The 23,877-nt window shown below is 43.2% G+C and overlaps 1 protein-coding gene across 2 annotated transcripts in view; it reads right to left on the reverse strand.

Moving 5' to 3' along the window:
- LNX1 (ligand of numb-protein X 1) overlaps positions 1-23,877 on the reverse strand; it is a 70,773-nt gene that overhangs the window by 30,251 nt on the left and 16,645 nt on the right. For both annotated transcript variants that reach the window (XM_059817898.1, XM_059817899.1), the window contains exons 2-3: positions 4,931-5,172; positions 3,171-3,326 (exon numbers count right to left, since the gene is read on the reverse strand). In XM_059817898.1, the coding sequence (XP_059673881.1) occupies positions 3,171-3,326; positions 4,931-5,172 (398 nt within the window). The remainder of the gene's footprint in view (positions 1-3,170; positions 3,327-4,930; positions 5,173-23,877) is intronic.

The raw sequence follows: 23,877 nt of genomic DNA on the forward strand, positions 1-23,877 counted from the left end.
ATCCAAAATGGGTCCATATAACATTGTTTAAACAAATCAAACCACAGGCTGCAAATGGAAATCATGAAGTAATCTTCACAGTGCAGGAATGCTACCAGCTCCAGGTACAGGATAGCATTAGGCTGTAACTATTTCCCTGCTGTAATTATAACAGAAACACAATTGCCGTTATACACCATATTTTCCAGTGTCCCTCAGTAGCAAAGGAGTTTTCCAAAACCAGTACTGCATTCAGCTTCAAGTTAAGCAGAATCACGGTGGTTTGAATATTTTTTCCGCCACATCAGGAATGATTATTTTGTCTTGCACCCTCACAGTCATATCGCAACAAACATGTCAGCTTCAGATTAAAGGCACCTGCACACTCTGCAGTGGGCAAATAGTTAATTTGACATCAGTGCTGCTGATGCTGAGGTCCAATACATAGGTACATACTGTGGTTTTCATTCTCCTTTGACCAAAATACAGGCAAACCACAGATTAAACGGAGACATTTGAACTAAGATGAAGGAATTCTGAAAACTGGGGACAAATGGACTCTAATACATTGAGCTTTGCCAGATGATCTGATAGCTCCTTTATTAACAAGAGGTTAACAGCAAGAAGGGGTTATTTCACTCTGTGCCCACTGTGAGGCTGGCACAGTCTCAGCTTTATTCTGCTCATGCACTGACTAAGCCTGGGGAGGAAAGGAGCCACTAGAGAGGTGGTGAAGTGCCGTTCGATCTCCTGGAGCAATGAGGCATGGCTGAGGGGTGCTCTCAGGGGGTCCCAGACATGAACCTGTGGAACTGGGGCAAGGCAGCAGCAGCTTTCACACCAGGTGTGGGGGCCTCCGAGGCCAGGAACTACCGCCCACAGGAGCACCTCCATTCCCAGGAGACCGGAGTGGCAATGGGGAGACAGACATGTGGGGCTGCCTTTTGCAATGGGTCTAGGCTGGGCCTTTAACAAGCACAGGGCAGAGCATACTGCAGCTAAAGACTGACCAGCAACTCTAACCAGGAGTCCATGCGCAGACTGCTCAGAACAGCTGAGGATTTAAGAGAGTAAATAAAACAAGAAAACATACAGAACTGGAGAAGAAAACAAGCTTCCAGCTGGCAGGATGATGATAACTGCTACAGAAAGAAGTATATTCATTTCCTCCTCCAACAAGAAGAAACAGAAAGAGACTTTGAGCTGCCATTGCAAAGGCAGAGTAGAGATCATTGTTAAAGTTTTATTTGTATTGCTGCAAGTTACTTGCTTGCATTTTTTTAAAGACCAAATTCCAGAACTGTGTAATCAAAATACATTATTTGCATACGTAATTAATACAGTAATTTAGGTACCCAGCTTCTGTGATCTCATATGCAAGAGTTAGCTGCTCATTAAGTAATTACATGCCTACCTGGTTTTTCCAGTGCAGTAGAATATATTTAGAAGTTTACAGGCATGCTTGGTGCAGAGGAATGAAACCACAAGCAGAGTCAAGGAGAGAATGACAATCTTGACACTGTCAATGGAGCCCTGGAGTGATTGCCACTTCAGGACCCCATTATATGTCCCTTAAAAGGGACACAACAGTGCTTTTCATTCTGCTGGAAATGTAAAGGCCAGTGTCATCTTCACACCTCCTCCCGTTAACATGGACTGCACTGGGGTTACTGGGTAGGTACTGTTGGCATTCAGATCATCCATACATTCTGGACATGAAACCAAGCTTTCAGTGGAACAATTACTAATGTCAACTATAAGCCTAGGTAGAAAGCAGTCATAAAAATGTCTATGCCCCATTCCGAAGAGGTGTCTTTTGAAAAGTATGAACTTGAGACAGGCAGAATTTTACTTCAGCTGAAGAAGGGCAAGCTTTTGCATACAATGGATTGAACAGTTGCTGGGGAATGAGAAACATATCTGTCTGCTGAACAAGAGCTGTAGACAACTTATTTGCAAAATTTTACTTGGGAAAAATTAATAAAATATTTGGGACAGTAAAGTTATTAATGATGTTTCCAGGCCAAGGAGCAGATTGACATTATTTTATGGCAAAGTTTCACAATTTTGAATTGTCGGGTTTTATTTTGGCCAGATCAGCAAGTGTGTGAACTAGGAGAGTAAGTACCAAGAACACAGTAACATAGTGAAACTCTCTTGAAGGAATAAGCAAATAAAGCAGAAGATATATTGAACATCATTGTTCTCCGATTCACCACTTCAAGAATAATGATGCCTGAACACAGCATTTGGCAGCCTTTTGTCCTTATTTTGTGCGGGTTTCAACGACAGGTTGAAATAGCTGCAAAGGGAAGTTGGGTATTTTGTCTTCTTAAAGCCCTTACCCTGGACATTTGATCCGGGAAGAGACGTGAGGTGCTGAGGCATCAAGCAAAGGAATAATAAGCTCAGTACAGACCTTGATTAAGACAATGATTCTCACTCTATCATCACTTCCTCTTGATGCATGAATGTTAATGTTGGCTTCATAATTATGGTCCAAAGCAATTAGTAACGTTTGCTTACTGCTTTGAGAATGCCAAATGTTAAGTGTTACTGCCTGCCAGACCCCATCATCCTCGACATACGTCAGACAAACTTGCCTCTCCCCCCTGTTTAAGAGCAGAGCATTCTTACCTCATCACCAGCTTGGCTGAGGTAATACAAGTCAGTCACCAAGGATCCCACAGAAGTGCTGGAATAATTACAGTACTTTGCCCTTTCATACTATCCTCCCACTAAGAATTTCCAGTGCTTCATAAACATTAGCCAAAACTCATGAATTTCCTATAATGTATGATCACTGTGATCCATTTACTTTAGGGGGACAGGCATATGCTGGTGAAGCCTCTTGGACAAAATGACAGAGCAAATCAATGACAGCTCCAGTAATAGATCCCAGACTCCCAGATCCCACATCCCACATGCTAGATACTGGGCTGGCTGTAGCATGCAGGCTAATACCAGAACAGCCCTACGTGAGGTCCCACACACCCCAGCAATATTCTTGCCTGCCAGTCACTAATAACTTTTTAAAGAAGAAAATAATGAAACATGGAGTTTTCTGGTTTTTTTTTAATCACGCACAGCCCACCACATGAAAGGCATGTCAGTCATAGACATCCAGTTCCCACGTGGATAGGGTCCCCTACCCCATTTTAAATGATAACACAAGGAGAACAAAGCATTACCTTCCTCTCCAGCAGCAGAGTTTCCAACAGTCTCCCTTTCCCGGTCAGCCTGGTTGGAAACAGCGCTTCCACTTTTCGTCCTTCTAAGAACACTGAAAGCTTTGTTTATTTTTTTAAAAGATCTGCTTCTTATAGTGGAGCGTTCAAAGTGTCGAGCTGCAACAGCAGGAAAAAACAAATCAATATAGTTCAGCAGTTCTGGACTAGAACCACATCATTTCTGTAGCCGTCAGCATATGACAGGACATAACATCAACAGCAAGGTTGCTTGCACTTCACCTTTGCACCTGACTCCAGCTGATACTCCAAGGTTGCACCCACCTGAATCTGGGTACAATTATCCTACCTCTGTCCCACACCCTGGAATTGCCACCTTCCCTGTCTGTTTTGCCAGCCACACACAGAAATCTCTTGTGAGTGTGGTAGACCAGGAGAGAAGTCAATGCAGTCAATGCAGTCAAAGCCCTCAGTCAATGCAGAATCAGCAGCAATCCTGTGCAAAATGCACATAAAAGGAAGAAGCACTGCCCTTCCCAAGCTATATAAATTTGATTAAAAAAAAAAAAAAAAAAGCTGGAAGTTGGTGTTAAAAACTCTTCTTGGAAAAAACCCCACACACTACTGCCTCAAAACTCTGCAATCCTTCCAAAGCCATGAACGATAGCCAACAATTTCATGTCAAAAATTCAAAGATTATCAGGTGGGAGGGACCGGCTAAGTCACATCTACTAACCTGGGTAAAGCAATACAAAAAAACCCCTCATAATGCTTTCAAAACATGTCACTCTTCCATCCTGCTGAAGACATATTTGTGGCTGTTGCTGTTCTGTCTCTTTGAGCTCTGCGTGCGAGCCAACCATTGTAATCTAATAATACAACATTCCCTCAAACCAGACTGCGACCTCTAAACTCCATAAAACTGGCAGGATTTAATTTCATTCTGGTGTTCTCTTCTTGCCCCCTTCGTTTCCTTGCCTCTCTAGCCCCATGCACACAAGAGGATAGCGCTGCTCATTTTCTAGTCTTTCTTCAGCCCTTCATCCATTCTCCCAACACGCAGCTGGTGCAACACAAGCAATACAAGCTTTGAACTCACTGTTAACACTTCCGAGTCTGCCTTTGGCCAGGTGATGTTTTTCAGATATGACACTCATCAGAGCTGGGTGCAGTGTCACAGGGTGAAGGATCAAGGCAAAGTTTCTTGGTGCAAGTTGTCCCTGACTGTGGTTATTTCAGCAAGACTGGCTCCTCCGAACTGCAACTCCCTGGGACTCTGGCAAACATCCCCCAAGCTCCCAAGACATTTCTCAATGGTTTTTTTTCCTGCAAATACTTGGCAACCGCCAAACACAGTTCCCAACAGGCTTTTGGGTAGGTGCCCATGGCATGGTCTATGGGAGTTACTTGGGCCATCATGTTTTGGTGAAGCCATCAGACAGCTACACCATCTCCCTGGCACATCACACATGACATTTTCTTTTCCAACTGAGGTGACTTGCCTAAATAATCTTTCTTAAGACGTGCGGTTTACGTGTGTGCAGCTAATCCATCTTCAACCTGATATTGCACCCAGCCAAGCAAATTTATATTTCACCTCAAATCTATTGGGTCACTGAGCGTGCAATTTGATAAGCCATCTAAAATTAAAGCTTTCATTCTCCTTTTTTTTTTTTTTTAAAGCCTCCAACAACATATGTTTCACAGAAAATGAATGCTGAAAGAGGCCACCAGGGTCTGAAACCACCACTTTTAGTTCTTACTTCTGTTTCGGTTGCTGTGATGCAGGTCTCCAGGGCTGCTGCCTGACTGGCTGTCCTCCGAGGTGGGGCTGAAGGCCGGGTTCACCAGGCCTGGCTCGTCTGTCATTAAGGCGATGGCTGCAGCTGCCGAGAGCTCAGGGCCCAGGGCAGCTACTGCTAAGCTAGAGCCATGGTCTGGAGAGCAGTCTTGGGAACGCCTCTTACGTTCTTTCGTAAGGCCATAGTGGGATGCTCCTTTACATCTAAGGAGAAGGGAGGGAAAGGGAGACGTGAAACAAGTTGTATTTAAATGTTGCATACTTACAGAAAGTATCCGGTGCCAAGGAATACCTTGGAGTACAAACTGTGACAATCACGGTGGCCGATGAAGTACGGATGCTTAACAAGAGGGAAAAACGCCAGTCCCATCATGTTACACAATCAAAAAGAAGGAAAGCTGTCCTTCAAGGTAGCTGAGTTACCACCGTACATGGAAAGACTACTGCTGGTCACGGAAAAACAGAGAGCTGCAGCCTTGTGTGTAGTCTCATGTGTATAAATAGTTACTGCAGATGCAAGAGGACAGGAATAGCAGGTGGCTAATTAAGCCGGAGGCTACAGTCTGTAATTTCCTCCTTGCCTCTGGTCAATGAAGGAGAGCAGGGTGAGGTCTGACAGCTTCTCCAGGTCTGCTGGTGAAATAAAAGGCATCTTACCCAGACCTGTGCCCTGAAAAACCTTACCAGTCACCAAAGCGGTCACACTGGGAGCACAGCTCTGTGGTCTTTCATGCAGGAGGCAGGGTCTGCCCTTCCGGTAGAGGCCAATGCAATCAATGAAGGGAGGGCTGCAGGCGGGAGTCGAACCCCCGGGGTGTGCAGGAATCAAGTCCCCATGTGGTGCCCGTACAGACCATTGACTACTTGAACTGCACCGGATGATTTTTTTTCAAATTCAGCCATGGAGATGACGTTTCCAGCTCTGCTATTCCAGCTCAGTTGAGAGACTAAAATAGAGGGGTCATCGCCTGGACGGAGGAAGAGGTGCAAGAGGTGGGGGGGGGTCCCACTGGCCCCACAGCCCCTCCAGAGCCAGGGAGGGAGCACAGGGCTCCCACCGAATGACTGAGCTCCAGTCCTCAGACCTCAGACCAAGGTTCTTGGGCCACCCTGGGACTTCATCAGTTTGGGGAGCTCAAGGGTGGTTCTAAAATAATTCCAGAGGAAAATCCAAATCCTAAATCCTGACTTGACCTCTGCAGTGACAAAATCCTCCGTTTCTGGTGGAGACATGCATGTCCCCAGAAGAGCTGAAGATACAGCATTGTAAGAGGCAAATTACAAGCCTGTTTTGAAACAACTTAATTGCGGTCCCAACTATCTGCTCTAGATTCATCCTAGACAGCAAAGGCAGGACCATGCATGGCACTTCTTTTTTAAGACTTGTTAAAGAAAGTCACTTGGATGAAAGTAAAGGTTGCTGTGCTCTTCATGAGTCACTACTTAACGAAAGCTATAAAATAACTGAAGAGATAGAGTGGCCCAAGGACACAGCACCTATGACTTTTCTCCAACACCACTTCTTCCCAGTGACCACCCACGAGGACCTCATTCACTGCATTAAAAAAAAAAATCTGCCTTTTAATCATAATCTAATGAGCTTGGCCTACTTTCAGTTACTATTATCTCTTTCTTCATAGCAAAGGCTAACTGATGACTTTCATAAAAGTGCCCTGTAGGACGAACTCACAGAAATAGCTGCAGAAACCCTTAGGGATAAAAAGCTTTTCGTAATATATGGCATGCACAAAAGGCAATGCATAATACATACAGTACACAACGCTAGTGGGTTAAGTGTCAGAAAAAGAAGTAGTACACTGAATAGAGGCCTTGGAAGAGAAATGATTTATGGAAGCAGTTTCTGGGACAGGAAGATGAGATGAGGACGAGTCACAAAGCTCTCTACATCAGCTTCGGAGCAGCAGTTTAATTTCTTCTATGTTTTTGGCTTTTTGTGAAGGACAATTGAATTAAAACCTTGAATTAACCTTTTATGATTTGCCATCATTTACCATCATCTACCTCACACCGCTTCTGACAACTTTTGTCTTAAAGAGGGAAAAAAACCCCAACCCAGACCGCATCATATTGATGCGACTGTGTAAGGGCTTTGTATATGTTTTCAGGTTTGGATGGGAATGGCTGTGGCAGAAGTTATTTCTAAAATCTTTCACAAGAAAAATGAAGCATCTCAAAAGAAAATATTATTATGGAATAGAATGTTGGTCAACTATTTCAAAGGACCACAAAAAGCTATTTGGGGCACCTATTCCAAGATAAGACTGCAACAATAATCATGTAAAACAGAAAGGACAAGCTCTCCTGCCTCCACTCCAGCAGGCATTTTCCTATTCCTTCCCAAAAAAGAGGTGTGAGTTCCTTACAACCCCAGCATCCCACACCATGGCAGAATGCTCTCCTTTGTATTTCATTGGGAGCAGAACCACAAAGGCCTTCTCCTCTTGCAGCCTACCTAAATTTCTCCAACACAGCATTTTGGGAACCTGTCCTTGACCTCTCCCACTTGTAGTAAGATCACATTTACTAATCCATCCTATGAATGCTCAACAAAATAGCTAAAAAATAGCTAAAAAAATAGCCTAAAAAGCCAACACAATGAAATTAATACAAAGAAATGGCTTTGGGGGTGAATTGTTTTCTGTTCTCAAAAGGCAGTCGCTGCCCTACAGAGATCCTGCAAAGATTCAGAATACGATAAGAGAACATTTTATTTTATTTGCCTCGTTTTTCACCATGCCAGTAGCTGATATTAGAGCACCAGCCTTGTGAATGGGTCCTCCAATGCAGATCTTTTTATTTTTGGTGGGCTGCATGAAGATCAACATGAAGATCAGAAGTGGCTCTGCCCAAAGAGTCCCAGCTACATGGATTCAACCGCTGCCTGGTGCCCATCTGCACTTCACTACTAAAGCCTTCACTTTCTGTGGAAATCCTCACTCGCTGCTGCAGGCTGCACTGCAGACACCCAGTTAACAGCATCAATCCAACAGCAATGCACAGAAGACAGTTACTTTGAATGTAGAGAGGGTTGACACAGTTAAGATGTGGCTTATTGGAGAAGACAAGTTGTCATGATACAAAGCACAAGGCATAACTTTCTAACTCTGCCAGAAATAGTTAAAAGACAACCAAAGCTCTTCAAGTATGAGCACTGAAGCTATTTCTTAAATAATTGTGGCAGGCATAAATGAACACAAATCAAGTCCTCTTTCTGCAGATTAACACAGTGTCCTTGAAGAAGAAAAAAAAGTCCCAAGCCCTCAAAATTGTAATAAAATCTGCAACAGCATCTCTTCACTTTCATTGTTTTCCTTGTGCTGACACTGCTGTGATAACAGAAAACAGAAGAGATGACTGTCTAAGTGGAATCATATTTATAGTGTCTCAGCTACATTTTTCCATATGGTTGGATTTGGCTTTGAGAAAAGAGATATCCATAAAACAGCTACATGCCAGTACTAATTATCTCTCTCACTATGATTATAAATCAGCTGCCCGATTTACAGCTGGAAGAGCGGGATACCTGATAAACGTAGGCCAGTCAGAAAGTGAACCCAACACTGTCTGGTGGCCAAGGTGAACTACAGATTTACGTTCCTTCTCAGTCGCGCCGGACAGTGAGTATATCCGTGCAGCTGTACGATACCAAAACAATTTGAAGGCCAAACCTGAGATATATAAACAGACATGAATAATGTGCGTTGTACAGTTCATGCCATTAAAGTAGTGTCACTAGGTCCGTACAGGAAATTCAGAAAATAGTTTCTTCTGTTTGCACGGCCTCTTCTATAAAGCAGAAATGTGCTGTCCTAAATCCTGGCTGTATGAGCTAACCACGGGGCAGTGAGAGAGCAGTGGTGGCTGCTGAAGCTTCACCCAGGACTGCAATTCTAGCTGGCATCAACACCGGTGGCCGCAGGGCAAGCCTTGCCCTGCGCCTTGCTCTGCTTGCGAGGGAGGATCTGCCTTCCAGGCTTCAGGAGCAGCACATCCCAAGTGCTGGAGCCAGGAGATCCAAAACCCTGTGGCTGCCTTAACTTGGTCCTACCATTTGTAAAAACAAGCTTCGGTCAAACTCAAGGCCAACAGAAACATTTCCATGTCATTTGCAAATTCAGATGAAAACAGTGGTTTGAAAGCAAAGATGCATTTCCTTGCAGCATCCCTGACTTGCACAGCAAAGGAGGGCCTGAAAGTGAGGTTGACCTCAAGGATTTCTACTACCCAGGCTGACACAGGGGTAAAACGTAAAGGCAAAACATAAACAAGGACAACTGCATAGATTTTTTTACTTCACTTCTAGTAGTCTAAATGAAAAAATATACAGGCAAAAAATATCTGCACACATTTATAATGCATCTGCTCTTTTAAAAATGCCCTGCTTTCTATCTGTGCCGCTTCACAGGCTATCCCTCTTTCTCCCTGTCTCACACCTGGACAGGAAAGAGGGGATAAAAGTGAATCTAGAGCATGACAGTGCTTGTGAGCCAGGTGTGGCACAAATAAACAGAGCAGAAGCTCTCCTTGCCCAGTTCCAGCAGTGCTTTCCCAACCTCGTTTCCAGCGCACTCACATTTTGGTGCTGTTTTGCTTTAGTGCAGCAGCAACGGACACATTGTCTGAGTGCAACTAAGAATAATGTATACAAAGCACTCAGGATTGCTCAGCAGAAGAAAATACTACATAATGGGCTGTCATCACTGATGTGAAGCTAAACCCTGATTCAGGGTAGACAAGTATGTTTCAGCTATGCCCTCACTGCAAGCAGTCTCATCCCTGTCTAATTTGGGCTTGACACAAGCCGGGATCAGAAGTACCAACCAACTTGACCCATCACACAAACTCTCCCGACTGCTCTGGTACCCCTGAACTGATCCAGTGGAAAGGCTGATGGAGGAACTGAAGGTGACGAACAAGGAGTGTCCTGGATAACCTGTTGCTGATAACCTCACTCGTGAGACCCTGGTGAGAGGCTCCTGTCATGTCTGGGAAGGAATGGGGGCATTTGAATTGGAAAGGTTGTTAGCAATTCCCACCCCACAGGAACCATTTGCACTGTGTGTGCATCAGCAGTGACTGTAACCCGAACATAACCCAAAATACCAACCATACAGATTTCAGGCCAAACACCTAAATTCTAAAGATTTGTGAAACTCCATCATAAGGGGGTGAACTGACTTGATTAGTTCTCAGGCAGAGATGACACCAACTCTTCTGACCTTACTTTAGCCAACAGTGCACCGGGAACTGGAGCCAAAACCAAAAAAGGAGCGAGGCACCTAAGCTCCAACCAAATCCCGTATTACAGATCTAAGCTAAAAGGCAGCAAATGCACAATCTCCCTTCCAGACCAACCATACCGGTGCTTAAAAGGCTAGAGACATCAACATCTTCAGCAGTGAAGGTGACCAATACAGTGCTGCTCTTTACACCCAATGATGTTGTATCCTCCTTGCTCAGAAATCTGGCTTCTGTGAATCCTGGTCCTACATGTAAAATTGCTCTTTTTGCTATATATGAAAACCAATCCTGGAACTGAGTGCTTAACAGCAATGCTTTTTCCTTGATAATTCTAAGTTCTTGCAAGGATTAACCACTGCATGAATGCTGCATGTGAAAAAAGCTTCATAAATAAGTACCTGATTTGTTTTTTTAAAAATGCATTTGCCTTTTCTGCTTTTTATAAAGGATTGTGTCATGTCAAGAGCATTTCTCAAGCTACTATAATCACCAGCTATGGCTAAGAAAGTCCTGCCTACATTAAACCTTCCTCAATATTCATAAAGGAGGGGATGAGCCATCTATAAAGCAAAGCTTAAACTCCTGTATTACAGTTTCCAACCAACGTTCTCTGAAAGTCAGGCTGCAAAAACCTTGTCTAAACATACAACGGGCTGTTCTCTGCACCTGCACTTGAATTTCATAATGCCAGCAACATTTCTAGATGCTCACCACTGCTGTTCTGTGCATTCTGTACCCTGGCATTGATGCACTTGGGTATCCTCTCCCTGATGATCTCCCAGAGTCAGAGACTTGCCATCTTGTTTGAGGGGATACTCATTTTTCACCTAACTTAAGTGCGAAATTGTCCCAGTTACTATTACTCTTTCACTTCAATAACCCTATAAACAAAAGCCTTTTAGAGACAGTTTCCTGACACCTGGAGCATCAGGGCTGGCTGGGAGGGAGGCACAGGCCAGCGGCTTGATCCCCGCTGCCTCCAGAGGGTTGAGGATGAGCGATTCCATCCTACGCTTCCATAAACACCACTCTTCTCTGCGTCAGCATGGAGATAGCTATGACTGAAGTTCAGATGAGGCAAATGGCTTCTCTGCCTAGCTGTCAGAGAGATTTTCTCATGTTATTTGCTCTCTATTGTCAACCAGAGGCCTTTGCTAAAGTATAAACACCTAGTAGATTTAGTGGGTCTATATTTCTGCATTACTACTCTATGAATGTTTATAAAGGTCCTAATAACATTTATTTATTTAAGCTGAAGTTATTTAGCTTAAATACTTTCCCACAAGATAGAAAAAACCTCTCAAATATCTATTTTTTTCTGTTTAATTTCGGCATATCCCTGTTAGGGTTTCCTAAGGTTTTTTCATGCATTTTGTTTTAGTGAAGCCATCGTAATTCAACAAACTCTGGAACTACCTTACTAGCAAAGCCTAAAATTGTGCTGTGTCCTACCTGTAAAGATCTGACCCCAGGGAAGGGCTATCATTTTAAAAATGCTTTTGCACTATGATGCTGTCAAACAAAATATATTTGTATATTATATAAGGAACGTGTGCAGGAGTATCTGTATACTTACACTTCCATGTCAGCTACGCTGTATGAATTTGGGTGTACCACTAGAAAAAGGACTTATAGTTCCCACACATTAAAAAAAAAAGGTTTTCTAAGTGTATGAGGAAAATATATATTGAACATTCTTTGTAATTACTAAGTTAGTTATCAGCTACAGTGATGTACTCCCATTTCTGTGATTTGGTTGCTGAGAAGGAGGAGGAAGCATGGCTAGCGATTTTGGTACAGGCTCTTGAAAGTATTTTGCATTGGTGAAAAACAGAATTGCAGTTCAGAGTTCAGTCCCCACAGTTCCCAAAACTACCAATTGACAGACAGCCAGTGCCAGACAAAAATTGAAAAAGCATTCAATGGAAACCAAATCCCCATTTCAAATTTGACTGCTCATACTGAGGGAAGGGAGGAATCTCCAGATTTCCTACTAGTTTTCGGGAGAGTTGAAAGAACTTGGAACACACTTTTATTCTTAAATAAATTGTAGAGTTTAAACTTAATGTACATGCTACCAGAGTATCATGTAACATGTGGTCATGTTTAAGCTTATTTTCCCCTTCTCTTTAAAAAGCAAAAAGTTGTGTTTCAACCACCATCATCAGCTTCTATTATGAAATCTTTTAAAAGGCCCATTAACCTCTATCATGGGAACTGGGAATTGGAAGAAATAGGTAAACAATACTTGTTGCCTGCAATTGTGGGCAAAAATCATGACTGGGATTATTGTGTAATGATCCCAGTTGTTGAGTCTGTGTACAAATTGTTGGTCCAGATCATGTTCTTTCCCCCCCCCCCGACACTTCTTCCAGGCCATTACTCTCTCACTGATGATTTTGAAACTACAACTGTACTGATTTCTCTTCAAGGTCCAAGCATCATTTCAAGTTCTAGTCTTAAACCATTCCAACAAATTGCAGCTGTCTTACATATAGGACAACGGAGTTGTAAATTGCTACAGACAGCTGAGGTGGGCAAGTCAGCACACAGGCTGGAAATGCCAACTTCTTTTATGGATTAGCACGGCTTCTGTATTGTGCCTAACACAACTACTACTTTAGAGAAGCTAATATTCACAACTGACTTTGTGGTGTCACCTTCTGTTGCCCCTTCCCCACCTGCGCCCAAGACACCAATGCTCTGAGAACGCACAAGGGCATCAGCAGCCTCTTCCCACTGCTTGCATAAGGCATGGCCTTGCGTTGCTGCTACAGCTTCTGCCTTTTCCAATGCTGACTTTAAATGTAATGCTCATAAAACACAAATAGACCTTGAGCAACAAAAATGAGGAATTAACCAGGGTGAGAGACTGCAGTCAGCCTATTAATCATTATTTGCTCCTAGATTACTATAAACAAACATTTGTCATCACAGGGAAGTTACTGGCCAGAAGTACAGAACCAGAGTGATCTTGTGTGATGCAAAACAACAGCAGTATTTATTTATACTGAACTTACTCAATTAAATACTGAAGGTCCTCAAGAGTAATCTACATATCTCACGCAATCTATTCACACCAGCTGACACAAACAAGGAAAACAGAGGAGTGGCACACTATCTCTAACTCTTGGTAGGTGCTCAGGTACTGACACAGCAAGGAACCTATGACTACCTGGGTAGGAGATTCAGAGCAAAATAAGAGGGGAAAACAAGACACACGGGACCAGCATTTTTGAGCTAGTGAGAGCCTGTAAACCTTGCTGATGGCTTCTAGTGCTTTTAGCATTCAACATATAATACATCATTTAAACTCACTAATCCTGTTCAAGTGCTATATGAAAGTCCTAAAGTATTAAAAACTCTTCTTGACTTCAGCGAAGGTGGAGATTGATGCAAACTTTACCAGGTACTTTCATCACCTTCCAGAATTGCATCATTTTCTATACTACTCACTTAAAAGCTTCAGCCTCCCCCACTCCCGAAGAAGAGTAAAACTCAAACAGTGTTTCAAAAGAAAGTGAGAAAACACCAATTAGAAAAACCCCTGAGAGGATTCTTCATGGAAAACTTGGGTACTTATCAATAGTTGCACATTCTTTTATCTACAGAAGGTGTGCATGAGGGAGCAATCGCATGCAATGTGTGTCAGTTGGGTATTTGGAAAGCAACATAAGACCTGCCATCAGCAGCTATCAGCTTCATATCTGGTTTCCAAGTCCATCCAAGACCACTCAAAGAACAGCACCGGTACTCTGCAGGCAATCTTGACCACTGATTTTGCCTTATACTAATAAAATAATAATATAACCTTTTTACAGTAGGAATTGAGATCATATGTAATGAGACTGCAGCAGGATCACTAAATATGTTCCTCATTCAGAAACTTAACTGAAAAATGAGCCTAAGGAAAATCACAGCATATATATATATAAAGACTCAAAAAATGTTAATGCTGCTAAGATCAAGTTGTCTGTGGCAAAAATAACAGGTGCAAGGACAAAGAAGGCATTGCAGTGCTATACCTCATAATACTGTACAATCCAATACATTGCATTTTTCAAATTATGTCGATACACATATAATTAATGTTAAGAACAAGCATTCAATCTGTTGATTCATGTGTTTTTCATGTTTATTGTTCAGTGTTTTGATCACTGGATTATATTCAACAGGTATAACTAGTCTCCTGGAACTTAGTATTTCAGCACTGTCTTCCCCTCCTACTATCCCCACCTATACTATATAAACTTTATGATGCAGTGAGCAAAATATGCTTGCAATGGGACAAGGGGTTTTGTTTTTTTAACAAGAGTGACAGTATCAGCGTAACCCAATTCTTGCAGCTGCAGACAGAAGAGCCTGCCAGACAGAAACTTTGTATTTACACATACTTAGCACACATTTATTTTTAAAATAAAACTAATTACGGTATCTGCTATGTCACAGGCTCAACAAGCCAGCACTATTGAGAACAGGTTTGAGGTTTCTGTTGGCAGAAAGCAGTGACACACGCACATAAGTTTATAGATGTAAAATAATAAAAAGGGAACACTGCATTCAATTTCAAGATATTTTCATCCCAAGGCTTGGGTTTACTAATACGTTCTCCACTGGAATTTGAAATTACAGGAAACAATGGGGCTGCAGCCAGTAAATAATGAATGCTGTGTTTATACTCTCTTATTGACAGAACATGCTATGGACAGCCACCCACAGCTATAGCTCTGGTGGGTGGCACTTGCTTCTGACCTCAGTGACCCAAAAGTCACATAAGATCTTTTTAAGGTCAGCATGGGTATCTAAATTACACCACTAACACATCTTGGTACACATCAAGCTCTGAACACATGCTTGCTTTTTCGTAAGGAAGGTCAGGAAAAAGGAGATCTCAGCATGCCTTCTCAGAAGTTGAAAAACCACAGAGACCTCTGTCAGATGCCCATCTGAGTGTTGAGCAAGCATCTCTGCCACCATGACTAAGTAGTATCTTAAGATGTCACAAATATTTCCCATTTTAAAAAGTAGTTCTCCTGTCTTATCAAATCCAATGTCTGATATTCAGCGAGGACCCCGAATCAGTCCTATAAGAAGTGAACTGCATGTGACTCATGAATCACTGTGTCTTAAAACCCTAAAACAACATGGGGTCCTTTTAGGGGTGGGCAAGGAAGAGTACAACACTTCCTGGTGTATCACAGAGCTCCGTTTCCAGGATTTCAGCCTAAATGAGTATTGACACTGGCATAGGAAGTACATAAGTCACACTATTGACTAAATATCTCATTACACTAGTTTTTTGTGAATGTAGCCAACAGTACATTTTGCTAGAGAAACACCATTCTGGCTTCTACTCCTCATGGCTCTGCAGTCTTCCCCTTTGCACATATGGCTGGAAGAGGATGGATCAGAGGGACGTTACAAGCCAGTTTTCAGAACAAAACTCCCCAAACCCATTGGGCATGCAGAAATCTTCACCTCTTCTGGTTTTATGGGTTCCACCCAGTTGAATATGAGATATTTCAGTGAGATATTTCACCCTCCCATTAAAATAAACACACTTTGTAAAAGCATTTAAAGGCTTCAGAAAGTCCATATCCAGCCACAGCACAAGTATGGCTGGAATGTTGTTTACAGTCTTCTGAAAGCTCACATGGTATGAAATGCTCACTTATGCTGTAAAAATTGTGAAAACCACTTTTTTTGAATCACCATTTTTTAACAGAAATATCAGAAATAGTTTAACCTGAATTCCTTTAGTCAAATCTGAAAAAAGTCCAATCCACTCAGCCTTCTCCCCTCATAGCTACCTATAGGCAGTGCTGCACTCAATACCATGGAAAGCATCCAAAAACACAGGGGTACAGTTTCCCTCCTGTTGTACATGGACCACTGTCAGCACACACTTGGCAAGGGAGGCTGACAGAGCTCACACCCTCACAACTCAGTTTTCAGGAGTGCTCTAATCACTAAAGCTCAGGTCAGGTTGGGGTAAGGCTGATCCCTGTTCCTCCTGCTGAAGGTTATTCAGAGAGGTGGATTAAGCAAGAGGGAGCCAGATGCTATCACCAAATGAAAAACTGGTGCCTGGGGAGGGAGAATCTGAGTCCTGCTTCAAAGGCTGTTCTGGCTTTTCAGTTGAAGTTGGGAGAGGTTCATAAGAAAAGGCACTGTCCTCTGTTAGTCCAACCAGTGTCTTGGGGAAAAACTGGCAATACTGTCTAGGCACACAAGCTCTTCTTCAGTCTGAAGCTGAAGAAGTGACCTTTGAGGCTTCAAATATAGGTTGAGAACCTCTCAATAAAAATGTGTCTTGTTTCATTAGACGACCAGGATTTAAGTGATGAATCAAGGCATAAAACGCATAAACTAGAGTGGAAGTAGGAATCCAACTCTAGAACCCCTTAATTACAGAGGATGCTTTCAGAAGTGGGTACCGTATTACCAACAACACAAACTGGATTTCCCTGACAAAGACAAGGACCACAAAATCACAGAACAGCCTAGGCTGGAAGGGACCTCAAAAGATCATCTGGTCCAACCTTTCACGGGAAAGGGAACCTAGATGAGATTATTTAGCACTCCAATAGCATCTTGAAAACCTCCAGTGGTGGGAAATCTACCACGTCCCTGGAGAGGTTGTTCCAGTCAATGATTGTTTTCACTGTAGAAAAGTAGAAGAAGGAGAAAATAACTTTTGCACCATATCTTACTTTAAGGCTGAGTTGCTCAGACTGCTGCTTCTTCATATTTCATAGCTTGAGGATGCTATAGGTTTCTTTAGGTTTTCTTAGTCTTTTCTACTCTCCCAGGTTTCATACTATTTTTGCATACTATAAATAAGAAAAAATGTTTTCATTCTGTTTTTTTCTTTAATTATTCAATTAATTAAAAAAAAAATAGAGTAAGAGGCACTCATCTCATATTGTCCTGTTACAAAACACATTAAGTTATGTACTCTTCCTACTAAAATACAGGAAATAAATAGAAAAAAATCTCAAAGTTTTCTTTCAGAAGCTGCTCTTTCATTCCCCCTTTTATACCACTGCAGCCAAGGGAATTCCAATATTCAAGCTCTAATAATGATTTTTGCTTTCAAAATTAAAAAATAAACATCATGGACGCAGTTGGGTACCTAGAACACTGTGGGCAAACCTGGGCAGCAGGTTTGGAGAACTGAACCTTGAGCATGAGCTGTAATCATAGTCCTCCAGGTAACCCAAAATGGTGGCCTTGCCCCTGCTGTTCTAGAGGAGGGCACATCCTGCTTGACCTTGCTGCTCCCACAAAATGGGTGGAGGCTGCTGTGTGAGAGGCTGCCTTGAAATGAATCCAAAACGTGAATTCTCTGTGACAGGTTGTGGCATCTGGGTGACTCAGCCAGCCTCTGTGCCGGAGGCTGTTCCAGCCCAGGCTGCGATTTTGTTAACATGACAATTTAAGTAGACTTGGGTCTCGTTAGCAGTGATGATGGACCCCCTGAAGGAAAACCAAGATGGCATAGGAAATGATGTCAGTTCATTATCAGCTCTGAAAGGGGGATAATTACATGCGTCTTCTTCAAACTGAGATGACCCTGGTCCTTCAGAAGGGAGCTGGCAATCTAACCTCCAGCAGCGTGCTCACGCCATGCCTCATCACCTGCTAATTTTCACAGCAAAGGCACTATCCACGTCATGACTCAAGGTGACCCAAGCCACCACCAACAGACAGGATCTCCAGCTGGACTTCTACACTGGTGTCCAGCAGACGGCGGCATGCTGGGGGCATTTGACATGTTGGCAGACCAGATTCAGACATACATAAAAGAAATCCTACTTGCTGTATGTAAATACTACCGCAACAGCCTGTCAATGCAGATGGCTCATCGAGCCAAACCGACCAGCTTTATAGCACAGAATAATATTACAATGACAAAATTTTCTGTTTCCAAAATATCCACCCCAGCCTGATATGAACATTGAGGATAAAAAAAAATTGAGTACACAGACTAAACAAAACTGGTAGTGCATTTAAATATTTATACCAGCAATTGAGACATGGGTCTCTGTTTTAGTATTTTTGCAATGCCTTGGACCAGTGGTTGGTGGTTTACCTATCTTCAGCTAGTTGTACCGTCTGAGGAACTCCTTAACTGCTCCTGAACCACGTTCATTTTCTGGAAAGGCAAAGCCAGACACTCAGTGCTCAGCATCGTATGTTAATAAGGGTGCAATACCAAGGGAAAAGGAGGAGGAGGAGGAAGGAAGGGAAAGAAATACCTAACACTTTAGTGACTGTAAACAGAACAACAGCCTCATGGCAAATTATTTTCTTACTTCTTTAAAAGCTAACTGAAGATGCTACAGCATCACGTAGGAGGATTTGCTGAGTACTTAGATACTGCCATTAAGGAGACCTTCCAAAATTGAGCACAAACTGTTCTGCAAGGGCTAACCACATCAGCCTCCAGAGATGGTGCTGCTTGCTAAGGGATTGTCTGCAACAGGGAAGTACAGGATTACTGTAGTGGTTGTGGAATGATACCTTAACCACACTATGTATATTATATGTGTAGAAACACACATACAACAATAACTTCCCTGGAGACATCCCTGTTTCAGAGTAAGAGCGTTCACCAGAGAAGCTACCCTGGAGTAAGAACAGTATTGTCACTTCACACCCAGCTTTATTATGGATTAACTTCCCTGTGTGCTCAAATCATCTTTTTTGGGATAACTTCTGCCCTTTCTTCCCTGCCCTTTCTTCTGGGTGCCACATGGAAACTGTGTGAGCTCTCAGTGCCAATTTTAGGTGTTTGTTTCCTGATGCCACTGCACCTGGTAACTCCAGGTTCTTCATCTCAAGCTCCTTTCCTCACACTAGTAGTGGCCATGTGTAATCAAAGTATTAGTACAATTATGGCTTGTTTTCAAGTCTACAAAGGTACCTGCCCATTTCTTTAGCCCACAAAGAATCAGGCATAATGAAGCACAGACATTCTTGACGATGAACATAAGTAATGCAGGGAAGTGAAACAACAGGCCCTTCTGTTACTGGGGGAAAAAATAGATCAATTTTTTTGTTTCCTTTGATAACTTGTTTTCTGTTAATAAACATCTTAAAAGTATAACTTTAACTCTGTTGCCCTAATAGAACTTTAGGGGTAAAAACATGGCCCAAGTCAGTAGGCAGACTTTTCTGACAGCATGCTTTATAAAAGAACCTAACTCCATAAAAGGTGATTCATCTGATCAGCTGTGTCTAGCAGTGGTTCAGGATCAGTTAAGAGGTGATACCATCCTGTAGCTCAAGCTCTGGAGCTCTGTGAGAGCCAGGGTCTACCCCTCACCATGCCACATCTTGAAAACAAGTTACAGGTTTGCTTTATTTCTTGTGTAATAAAAAGTCCTTAGGGCTTACGATGTTTTTGTTCAATGTCTCCCACAACGCAGATTTGGCTCATTTGGGGGTTCTTTAAACCGCCATAGCACAAAAAGCAATAAGAATAAAAGCAGTCCCATAGAGCCCTAACTGTAGGAATGGCACTTTTATTTCCCTTCAGATACCTCAGCATCTCTAGCAAAAAGGAGAGAGGGGAATGAAATAGCAGACACTTATCTACCTTCTAAAAGCACCAAAGAAGTTGGGACTGGAAATAAAGCTCTGGAGCTGCATCCAAGTGTTGCTAAAGATGCAGAATCATGGCTCACCCAAATTTCTGTGCTCAGTCCTGGACCTGACAGCTCACCATTGTTTTGCAAGGGCAAGGACCATTTCTCTTCAACGTGACTATTTCAGAAGACCTGGAAGGAGCGCTCTTTGCAAAGCAGTCAAAAGGGAGGGGAGGATAACATCAGCAACTGCTTCCCTGGCTTAGGGGACCGTAGGCAGCACAGGTGTTCTTTTTGGAAACGTCAGAGAGAAAAAAACATGCCGAGGGAGTTGTCATCAGCGGACAGTACAATAGGTGATTCCAGAATAATGCTTCACACAGTCATAATCTTTTCTTGAAAGCATTGCTCAGGAAGCCCAGGTCTGACTAACTTTACAAATAGCAAACATCACTTGAAAAACAGACATGTAAATTATAAAATCACTTAGGATCCAGTTTCCCTGTTTCTCTCAGACGAAGGAGAGCACATGCATGTCTCAGCACAGATGCTGCAGCTGAGATGAAAGCCCTGTATCAGCCCTCTCCTGCCTGGTCACACACATGTCCAGGGAATGTCAGCAGGAGGATTTCAGGCCGTATCCACGGCTTCACCTCTCTTTCTTTGCCTGCCCCCTTCGCAAGCTGTCCACCGCAGGGAAGGTCCATGTAGGGCCAGTCCTCTCACCAGCACCCACAGACAAATAGCGAAACACTGTCCCTGGGCTCTGCAGGACATCACGCACCTTTGGGGGCAAAACATGATCTCAAGGTCGCTTTGAAATCCTGCCAGTGTGTGCCCATGTAGGGAGGCACGGCAGCCCTCAGGTGGACACCGGCCTGCCTCCTGTGCTCCTCGGTGCCCAGGGCCTCCCCGAGCAGGAGGATGGGGACAGAGGGAGGGAGGAGTGTCATACGGTGCCAGACATACCCCACTCTCAAGCACTGCCAGGAGATGGGAAAAAATCGCACAGTAGCTTTTTGAATGAAGAAGACCCAAACCGTAAGCCCTGATTTTCCCTGCAGTCAACAGAAAAAAACCAAACCTGAACCCTCTGCTTCCTTGTGCCCAGGACATTGAGGCGAAATGAAGATGCCAAAATGATTCCTACTTCATTCCCATCACTGTGGTCAACCAGAGGTGTGGTGTGAGATGGGAACAGGATCCATCCCCAGCCTGTAGCTGCATCGTTCAGCTTCTTCAGTAGCTTCTGAGACAGTTAGCAAATCTATTCGTCCTCTAAACCCCTTGAGGCCTTCTGTGGTGATGTGGATGACCCTTACAAGGACTAGACTCGAGGCTGGATACAAACAGGGACCCTTCCGCACTCTTGCCCTTTAGCTGCACATCTGACCATTCAGTGGGGGGTCGCTATTTTATCGTCAGTCCTGCTATTCTCCTGAAAACATCCTGCTTCAAAGGGACTTTCTGGTCAGTGTTAAAGTCATGGAGTTTGTGCCTGCCAATGCTGGAAGATAAATTTCAATAAAAAACCAGGACAAAAGTCACAATTTTGTAAGATCTATTTTCATGGAGCTACCATTGTCACAAAGGACAGGAAAAGTGGAGTCTGAGGTTTTACAAAGCTCCCACAAAGGGGTGTGGGATTTTCTGGGGGGAGAGGGGGGAGTGTTACAGAGATTGCAGAAGTTGGAGTGTACGACATTTTATTTGTATTGTTTCAACTCATTCACCCACACACCCTCAAGGGATGTTCTGTTTTTTAAAACTGCTGTTTCTGCTAAAAACAGTGCAGTGTGAATCAGTGTGGTTTTCCCCAAAAATATTTTTTTGGATCTCTACTGCTCTATCTCTCTGCTATATATATATATATATATATATATATGTAAAAAATAGGTATTTGCCCATGTATGCAAAACCACATTTTCTTCCTAATACATTCCAATGAAAATCAAGACAGTAATTTGCTGAAGTCAGTGGAATAATATCTATATAGAACTAATCTAAAAGTGAGGAAAAAATCAAGCATGTTCATATTTGTCTTTTCACTCCTGTCTTCCATAGCTTCCTCTGTCTGAGTACTGAAATAGCAGATAGAGTAACTAGAGATAAGGTTCTTGAACCAAACAAATCAGCTAGGTAAGAGGAATTGAACAACATAGGGAGAGAACTTACGACCCCTATTTTCTTGGCTTATTTTATTTTCATTGCTTGTAGTGGGTTTTGTAGGACAATTTGCAACTCTTCGAAGGATTTCAGTCTAGGTGGTAATTTAACTAGGCAGAGGATCAGTAGATAAAACTCTGATTAGATGTCAGTTCTGCAATTGAGCTACTTCACAGCTTGGCTTAACCTATGTTTAGTCTAACAGATAAATGTTTAGAGTTCACCAGGACTGCCGAAGTGAAGTTAATATAAAGAGAGTCTCACCAAACCTGGTCAATCCATAAAGCTTTCTTTGTATTATTTAGCCTTCAACTCCGCGTGTTTTGCTGAAGTTAAGCTCCACAGCTTAAATTCACAGTTTACTCATATATTAATCCATAAATTTAAAATAAGAAGCATAACGATCTCAGAGTTTGCAGTATTGCAATAGTGCAAGGAGATGGAAGACACATGGCTCCGCATGCTCAGCATTGTTGGATTTAACCACAGGGGGACCCAACAGATCAAAGTCATCTAGTTTCTCTCTTTCCCTTCTCTCTTTCCCTTTCGTCCTTACTTTCCTTGAACAAGACAAGACACTCAAGGGAATAGCCCTTTCACTGACTATTTCACTATTTCACAGACCAGTCAGGTGCTTGGAGACAAGAGAAGGGGCCTTGTGGGGGATGCGACGGTGGGAGGCCATCTTGGGCACAGTGATCATGAAATTACAGAGTTTTCAATTCTCAGAGAAGTAAGGAGGGGGTCAGCAGAACTGCTGCCTTGGACTTCTGGAGGGCTGACTTTGGCCTGTTTAGGAGCCTGGTTGACAGAGTCCCTTGGAAGGCAGTCCTGAAGGGCAAAGGAGTCTGGGAAGGCTGGACACTCTTCAAGAAGGAAGTCTTAAAGGCGCAGGAGCAGGCCGTCCCCATGTGCCGAAAGACAAGCCAGCGGGGAAGAAGGCAGGCCTGGCTGAACAGAGAGCTTTGGATGGAACTCAGGAAAAAAAAGTTTTTGACCTCTGGAAGAAGGGGCAGGCAACTCAGGAGGACTACAAGGATGTCATGAGGTTATGCAATGAGAAAATTAGAAGGGCCAAAGCCCAACTATAACTTAATCTGGCTACTGCTGTAAAAGACAATAAAAAATGTTTCTATAAATACATTAGCAACGAAAGGAGGGGTAAGGAGAATCTTCATTCTTTACTGGATGCGGGGGGAAACATAGTGACAAAGGATGAGGAAAAGGCTGAGGTACTTAATGCCTTCTTTGCCTCAGTCTTTAATAGTAAGACCAGTTGTTCTCCAGGTCCCCAGCCCCCTGAGCTGGAAGATAGGGACAGGGAGCAGAATGAAGCCCCAACAATCCGAAGGGAAATGATTAGTGACCTGCTACACCACTGAGACATCCACAAGTCTATGGGGCTGGATGGGATGCACCCAAGGGTACTGAGGGAGCTGGCAGAAGTGCTCACCAAACCACTTTCAATCATCTACCAGCAGTCCTGGCTAACGGGGGAGGCCCCAGCAGACTGGAGATTAGCAAATGTGATGCCTGTATTCAAGAAGGGCCAGAAGGGACGACCTGGGGAACTACAGGCCTCTATCAGCCTGACCTCTGTGCCAGAGAAGATTATGGAGCAGATCATCTTGAGTGCCATCAGGTGGCAGGTACAGAACAACCAGGTGATCAGGCCCAGTCAGCATGGGTTTATGAACGGCGGGTGATCTCCTGCTATGACAAAGTGACCCACTTAGTGGACAAGGGAAAGGCTGTGGATATAGTCTACCTGGACTTCAGTAAAGCCTTTTTGACACTGTTTCCCACAGCATTCTCCCAGAGAAACTGTCTGCTCATGACTTGGATGGGTGCAGTCTTCGCTGGGTAAAAAACTGGCTGGGTGGCCGAG

This window comes from Gavia stellata, chromosome 5 (genome assembly GCF_030936135.1).
Source record: "Gavia stellata isolate bGavSte3 chromosome 5, bGavSte3.hap2, whole genome shotgun sequence".
Classification (NCBI taxonomy): Eukaryota; Metazoa; Chordata; class Aves; order Gaviiformes; family Gaviidae; genus Gavia; species Gavia stellata.